Source organism: Talpa occidentalis, unplaced genomic scaffold, assembly GCF_014898055.3.
Source record: "Talpa occidentalis isolate TD23 unplaced genomic scaffold, MPIMG_talOcc4v2.1 talOcc4.9, whole genome shotgun sequence".
NCBI lineage: Eukaryota > Metazoa > Chordata > Mammalia > Eulipotyphla > Talpidae > Talpa > Talpa occidentalis.
Window position 1 is genome coordinate 24547925 of NW_023605305.1, and position 7639 is coordinate 24555563.

The 7639-nt window shown below is 40.5% G+C and overlaps 1 protein-coding gene across 1 annotated transcript; it reads left to right on the forward strand.

The window, feature by feature from the left end:
• The first annotated feature begins 398 nt into the window (after nucleotides 1-398).
• TMCO2 (transmembrane and coiled-coil domains 2) lies at nucleotides 399-2310 on the forward strand. Its single transcript, XM_037499557.2, has 2 exons — nucleotides 399-751; nucleotides 1904-2310. The coding sequence occupies exons 1-2, from the start codon at nucleotides 509-511 to the stop codon at nucleotides 2219-2221; spliced, it is 561 nt and encodes a 186-aa protein (XP_037355454.1). The 5' UTR covers nucleotides 399-508; the 3' UTR covers nucleotides 2222-2310.
• The last annotated feature ends 5329 nt before the right edge of the window (nucleotides 2311-7639 follow it).

Consider the following 7639-nt stretch of genomic DNA (forward strand, 5'->3'; position numbering starts at 1 on the left):
AAGCTCTCTTCTGAGTCCCATCTCCTGAAATTCCACTTAACCTCAGTTTTCTTATCTGTCTTGTAAAAATAATTCCTTTTCATTCCATGAATTGTTGGAAATGTAGTGGTAGAGCACTATGAAAGTAACCACTAGCCACTAGTGTGGCTTTTAAATTTTATTAAAATTCAATAAATGTAAAATTCAGCTCTTCAGCCACACTATGCACATATTAAGATAGAGAATATTTCCATCATCACAAAAGGTTCTATTGGATAGTGCTGTGCTAAAACTAGGACTTGCCAGAAATCAGAGAAAGAACTGAAAACCTAGGCCAGTGCCTGGCTGGTTTTGAGTGAGAAATTTCACTGAATGAGTGGGAAGCAAGCTGACCTTTGGAACAATGACATCACAAAGCACAACTCACAATGCTCCAGAACAACCCGGCTCCCAGGCCACTTTCCTTAACTCATACCTAGGTTCCTGAAGCCTCCGCACATGTAGTTCCTGGAGTAGCTGCCTTACTAAAATGTCAACATCTTCACCATCGCCTTCTCTCTCGGACCAAATCTTAGAAATTCTATCTCGGAGCACAATATGGAATTGGCTGCAATCAACATTAATGGGAGAGAGTGGTGAACCGCAGCAGACAAATTATGGGATAATAGAGAAGCTTGCTCCAACTGTGCAAGTTGTCCTGGGGGCTATCTTTATAATGTTGTTGACAATAGGAATATATGCTTTATGGAAACGAAGTGTTCGCTCAATTCAGGTTATACTCTTTTGTTACAGAACAATTTAAATAGTTTATAAATTGAAATTTGATTAGTTCTCTCCCAAATCACTCCCACAAAGTTTTAAGACTATGCTGTTGAGCAAGAGTGGGTAGACCACTCTTGCTGAAACTAGGTTTTCCTTATATTTCCATTAATTAGATTTTGAGAATAAAAATGCTCTTTTTCACCATGTTCTTTGGCATCTCAGAATGGAACAAATGAGTTCATAACCTGAGAAGGCAGTCTTAATCCTAAATTTATTTAGTTACATACTTGTATTTGAATGTGCCAGATTCCATGTGGGGTATCTTTGTTACTGGGATCTTGGGTTTGTCTTTCTGTTCTTACTGGGCCATTGTTCTATAGCTGATGAAGAGGTACATACATTTATTTAGTCACTGCAATGTTTTAATTTTTCTTTGTTTTAACAAGATACGGCTCTATAGGGACCGGGTAAGGAGTTAATAGGAATATAATTGGGATTGTGAAAGACATTTAGGATTTTACATCTTTAATCACCAATAATAGTGGCTATATTTAAAATGTAGTTAAAATGCTTAGAGAATTCTGAAAATTTCATGAGCTGGAGAGAGGTTATTTTCATATGACAAACAAGGAAACTGAAGTTCTTAAAGTTCATTGGAAATTTAAGGAAGTAGGATTTAAAGGAGATTTTTTTAGAGTGACTGGTTTACTTGGTAAATGCTAAGTTATTTCTAGGTCATTTTTAGACATACATATGTCACTTATTTTCATACATCACTGCTGTTGAGGATTCATGGTCATATCTACTTTCTCAGCCTCTCAAAACCCTACAGGGTAAGTAGGGCAGGGATTATCTCCCTTTTGCAGGTGAAGGAACTTGGTTACCAAGTTGACATAGATTGTGAAAGCTGGCATCTGAGATTTGAACACAGTTTTTAGGATTCTAAATTCAGTTCTCCAAAAATCTCATTTTAATTATTTAACTGACTTAACCCCCATCAAGGAAGTGTGTTTATACATATTTACATATATGCTTTTCAGTTAGCTAATGGAATATAAGGCCAGAAAAAAAAAAAACCACAATTCTGTATCTATAGTAAACTATGGTAAACTATTTTACACAAATAAGTAATTAACATTCAACTTCTGTTGTTTTATTTTAGAATATATTGTTGTTTGCAATCACACTCTACAAACTTTACAAGAAGGGAACAGATTTTTTTCAGGCTTTGCTGCTTAACCCAGAAGGTACTGGTCTCCCAGTTCAAGACAAAAATAATGTCTTCCTGTCCTTGGGGCTACAAGAAAAAATTTTGAGAAAACTTCAGACAGTGGAAAACAAGGTGAAGGACCTGGAGGGAATGATTATTTCCCAAAAACCCACCATGAAGAAGGACTGTTCTGCTGAGCCCTACTGCAGCTGCTCTGACTGCCAGAGTCCCTTGCACACATCCGGGTTCACATCCACATCTGAAATGTAACGGACGCCAAGCTTTTCCAGAAAAGTACTGTTTCCTCATGTGTGTGGTAGTGTATCAATAAAGGTAGAGAACTATATTGAAATTACAAGAGTGGCTCTGTATTCAGTAGGGCTCTGCTTTTATTCATTAATGTGGTGGGCTAATGTGGACTATGGTGGCAGTTTAAAATGTCTGAGGTTTGTGTTGTCCACTTGGCAGCCTGAAGACCCTAAGCAGGCATTTAGAAAAGGATAGACAGCTGGAGCCCACAGAAGTGAATAAAGGGATATATAGCCTTGAGCACCATGCTAAAAATTGGATAGAATAAAAAAGCAAGAAAGTGCCATTTACTGGGAATGTTGCCCACTATCCTGCAGAGGTAGGCTGGCCCTTGTGGTGGTTTTTGGTCTAAAGATAAATATGTGGCCAGGGGTCTCCTTGTGAATACTTAAGAGGTGGGCAGGTGTGGTAGTGGTCATAAAGGAGACTTTAATTTTATCCAACTTTTACTAATACTGCTTTAAGCATTGTTATGATCTTGGAGTCTTTCCTGAGTACATCAGGAGCTCTCAATTTGGGGGTTAGACAGGGAATTTCAGAACAAGAAATTGTAATACAGCAGGATCACATCATCTTGAATTTAGGTAAGTTCTCCTTACATGAATCCCAGCTTGGTGGAGAGGGGAGGAGGCACCTACCTCTCCACTTACTAAAGTACCCTGATGAGAAAGACACCTCCTGGAGAGGTGACTGTCAGAGTCGCTCTGATTTCACAAGCTTTATAGTGTGTGCATTTTAAAAAATTTATTTTTATTGATGCATATAGGAACAGGGGTATAGGCCAGAGGTGTGGGGGGTGAGATGGGGAGGGGGAGAGGATTCACCAGAGACAGAGTGGGGAGCAGAACAGGTGGACTGACTGAAATACACTGCTGAGGGGAGCAGCAGGCAACACAGAAGAGGTCTGCCGTGCCATGTTGGCTGCTCCCTGGCAGACGGGGGATTGAACTCATGCTGCAGCCACTGCGGATAGCTTCATAAGTGCTGTGCTTAACCCCTTGCGCCACCAGGGAGGCCCTTGATCATATTCTTTATGTGTTACACTAGCACTGAAAGGCAACCCCTTTGTACAATGAAACTTCACTGTGTAGTGTGTGTAATCCATGCAGAACATGTGCGGGACCAGGAAAGGCTTTGCAGACAGCGAGCTGTCCTATGAAGGATTAGACAATGAAATGAAAGGTAACTCTGCAGGTAGGCTGCATCATGCATCATGGAGACATAAAAAAGAGAGTGGCTTGCTTGGGGAACAAGTTCCAGGGTGACTGAAACACTGATTATTTCCAGACTACAGTGAAGGATTTTAGCTTCAGGGCAATTCACACTAATCTCATCCTCAAATCAGCTTTAATTCATGATGTGGTGAACAGAACAGATGGGCATTATCAACACTGTGCATTATGACAGTGTAGATGAGAAATTTGTTAACTATGTTGCTAAAGGAGTGTTATGAAATATGTTTAAAAATATATCTTTCAGTGTAGTGTTTTCCTGCATCATCTCATCTTGTCTGGGTTACTGTGGTTATAGCAAAGGAAAATGTCAGAAGAAGGGCCTAGAAAAGTAGACTGCTCTAAGGTAATGAAGACTTTAAAAGTCATACTATATTGTTGGAAATTGACCATTGTAGGTTTTTAAAGGGAGGAGCTACATGGATTTGGTAGACTGTGTGGGAGAAATAAAATAGAACTATATGCAAAAGACTAAACAGTCTGCTTGCTTCTGGTGGGGTGCACAGTATGGTAGAAGCTGATCTCATTCCTGGCTCTCAGCTCCCAGAAAGGATGTGTGATATACTCCACAATCATAAAGGATTGATACCATGTATTCCTTCATGGTGTGTGTGTGTGTGGGGGGGTCATTCCTTCCTTGAGATCAGAGCTCTTATATTTGGGGCATCGATTAAGGGAATGTGGATGCTTGGCAAGCAGAGAATCAAGGCAAGATAGGGAAAGAGTTTAAAAGATTTTTTTGTCACTCAAGTTAGGTGGGGAAAATGAACCAGCCTGAAAGTGTCCACCACTCTAGGGAGGAAAATGCTTAGTCTCCAAATTCATTCCTTCTCCTTTCACAAAACCCTAAAAACAATGTTGGTTTTTTTTTTTTTTTTTTTTTGAGTTTGTCTGGGTTCTGGCTCCAAAGTTTATTGAGATCCACTGCATTACAAACTTTAAACAAAAGGTTCTTGAACCACTGTCCTACAGTAATATTAACAAATGGAATAATTATAGAGAATAGAAAAATTCTATCAAATCAGTAGGGAGACAATAGATATATACAGTAATCAGAAATTATGGTTTTTGAATGTCATTGTCTGTCAAATTATAAAAGGAATAATGACCTAACCATGGCAGATTGAAAACCTATTCATAGCTATTGTTCATTAAAATCAGTTAGATGGTTTGTCCTTCTTGCCAAAAGCAGATAATTCAGATGATGCAATACTTCTTTTAGAGTGGCTTGTTGTATCAGCAGGAAGTCTTATGACATTAGATTTTTTTTAATATTTTATATAATTCTTACATCATTTTTCATCTTTGCACAATGTATGCATTTTCATTTTGGTTATATTCCCCATACAATTGCACCCCCCCCCCTTTTATTTGACTCTAGTCCTTCCTCTCCCCCCACCCCAGTGTGTCTCTGGTTTATAGTTGCTTGTTGATTTTGATTTTTACTTTGTATTGATTAGTCTTTTTCCTGGTCTCTTATTCAGGTTTTCTAAATTCCTGCTATGAGTGAGACCATCCAGTATTTTTCTTTTTCTTTCTGACTTATTTCACTGAGCATGATCCCTTCTAGCTCCATCCATGTTGCTGCAAACTGCATGTGTTTATTTTTTTTGATTGCTGAGTAATATTCCATGGTGTATATGTACCATATCTTCTTGATCCAGTCGTCTATATTTGGGCATTTGAGTTGTTTCCAAATCTTAGCTATTTAAAAACAATCTGTTTTGAGGTCCACTTGACACTCCACACAAACCAGCCCTTCAATGCACTCTCTTTTCTGTGAAGAAACACCTCTTCCTCTATAACCACACTCTAGTCATACCTACCATCATTTCCCACCTGGATTCCTTTTTCTTTTTCCATATAAAAGATTTTAATATATTAACCCTCTCATGAAAAATCTGTACAATCACCACAGATAAAGTCATTGCAGAATCTCTATTTCTTCTGCTGTCCAACCTCCAGTTCACTTTTCTCCAGCATCAAAAGTGGCCTTTGCAGTTGGATAGTTCATTCATGATGGAACTTCCTCAACATTCAGGAAGGCAGGCAGCCAGGGAGGAAAAGCCTCACCCGGATTCTTGGCACAGCCTCTAATTGTACTCCCTGCTTCCACATGTGTCCCATTCAACGTATTCTCTACATAACACCCCAAGAAATCCTCCAAATCTTCCAATGGTTTATTCTTTTACTGAGTTAAAGTTCTTAAAAGTTTGTGCATGGGATCTCCCTGGTGGCACAAGGGTTAGTTAAGTCAGCACTATGAAGCAATTGGCAGCCACTGAAGTAACCAGTTTGATCCCTGACCAGGGAGCTAATCCACATGGCGCAGCAGACCTCTCCTGTGTCGCTTGCTGCTCCACTCAGCAGTGTGTTTCAGTAGATCCACCTGTTCTGCTCCCCACTCTGTCTCTGGTGAATCCTCTCACCACCCCCTACACACCTCTGGCCTACACCCCAGTTCTTATATGCATAAATAAATCTTTAAAAAATATGTAATATTCATAAATTTAGAGATGTAGGTGGTTTTATTTAACACTCATGAATTAAGCATCTCATGTAGCAACCAGAAAGATTCTCTGAGGGCTTGCCACAAATTGGGGGGGTTTATAGACAGAAAGCAGGTAAGGCAGGGTTATTAGCAAGAAAAAAACATTTCAGGCAAAGGGAAGGGAGTGATGGGTCGTTTTATCATGTAAATTACTTCACTGGAGCAGACAGGAAATTTTAGATTGCTTGGTTTAAGACTACATGTTTTGGCGAGATTGAAACTGTAATTAGCTAGGTTAGACAAGGTATTAAGTTTGGATAGGCGGGTTGGTTTGAACCACTCCATTTGGGCGTTTTTTCTATATTTAACAGTGTAAATAATGATTATGCAACTTGCCAACACCAGTTGTTATATGGCACAAAGGAAACGTGGACACCAGGGCTAACAAGAAGCAGATTTAATGTACCTGTGCTGACTCAGTGGATTCGTATCCCAAGGCTGAGCCCCTTGTGTAGAAAGCCCCTGCTCATATACACCTTCAGTTTCTACAAGGTCCCTGGTGGGTTTGCATTGGCAGCTGTACATGATCAGGTATGACGCGGCTACATACCAAGAGGTGAGTCGTATAGTTACATACTAAGGGTGAGTAAAAACATCAGTAGTCATGGGAGCTGCCCCCCCTCCCCGCCCCCCCTCCAAGGTCCGTCCTGCTTCATGGTTGTATATGGTCTAAATGTCGTATCAGAGAGTAAGTAGCATACCAGGAACTGCGCAAAAGGTTTTTACTAAGGTCCCCAGGCTGCTTATGCCAGGTCACCATGCTTCAAGTTTGTCAAACCAATTAACCAAGTCAGAACTTACCTTCGACCAGAAAAATTTTCACTTTTCAAGTCAAATCAATGTGTTAAGCATACTTGAGATTGTATTTCACTTCTAAATTCCAAGAGGGACATGGCACTGAGCTTTGATATATTTGTTCCTAAAGTAAGGTCCTTTTGTTAGGGGGAAAGGATGTTCTGAGCTAATCCCATACAGACTTTGTGGACTCCACCCCCACTCCAGACCAAAGCCTTCAGGACATTGGGAAAGACAAATCCTGTCACCACCAAAGGGAAGGTGGCTGGGACCCGAGGGTGGAGTTAAGCAGCCAGGGTTGATATAAAAATCCCAACACGTGGGCCTTGGGGGTGGCTCTCTGCTCGTCTCCTGGCTTCAGGGCTCCTGGCTCCCTGCCAGCTTTCAGAGTACCATTTGGGATTCCAGATGGGCGGATCGGGTAGGACGCATCTAAAACTTTGTCTCCCACTTTTCTCCCTGAGTTGTACATTTCCTCATTTGCCCTTCCCTTGTAAATAAACCTTTTATTAACCTTTCGTGTGTGCCTGCAATAGAGTATTGATAAGTCCTTTTAAGCGTGCGGGTGAGGACCCACAGTCAGGCACCCCGTTTTGTATCGGGGCTGCCCTATAACACTTTCACTTCAGTTATTTCTAATCTACATTACCTTTGCTTTACTCCGCTTCTTAGTCAAAATGCTGTCTCTGGCTTCACTTTGGGTGGTGGAGTGAAGAGCGTTAAATGAAAATTCTCATCACTACCGCCCACTCTCTTAACATGTCTAAATTCGGAACACTCACATACAGGCCAAAAACACTG

Bases quoted from the DNA above. Each gene is read 5' to 3' on its own strand.
- TMCO2 (XM_037499557.2), top strand. From the start codon at position 509: ATGTCAACATCTTCACCATCGCCTTCTCTCTCGGACCAAATCTTAGAA. The intron at 752-1,903 runs GTTATACTCTTT...GTTTTATTTTAG, and splicing joins GAAGTGTTCGCTCAATTCAG to AATATATTGTTGTTTGCAAT.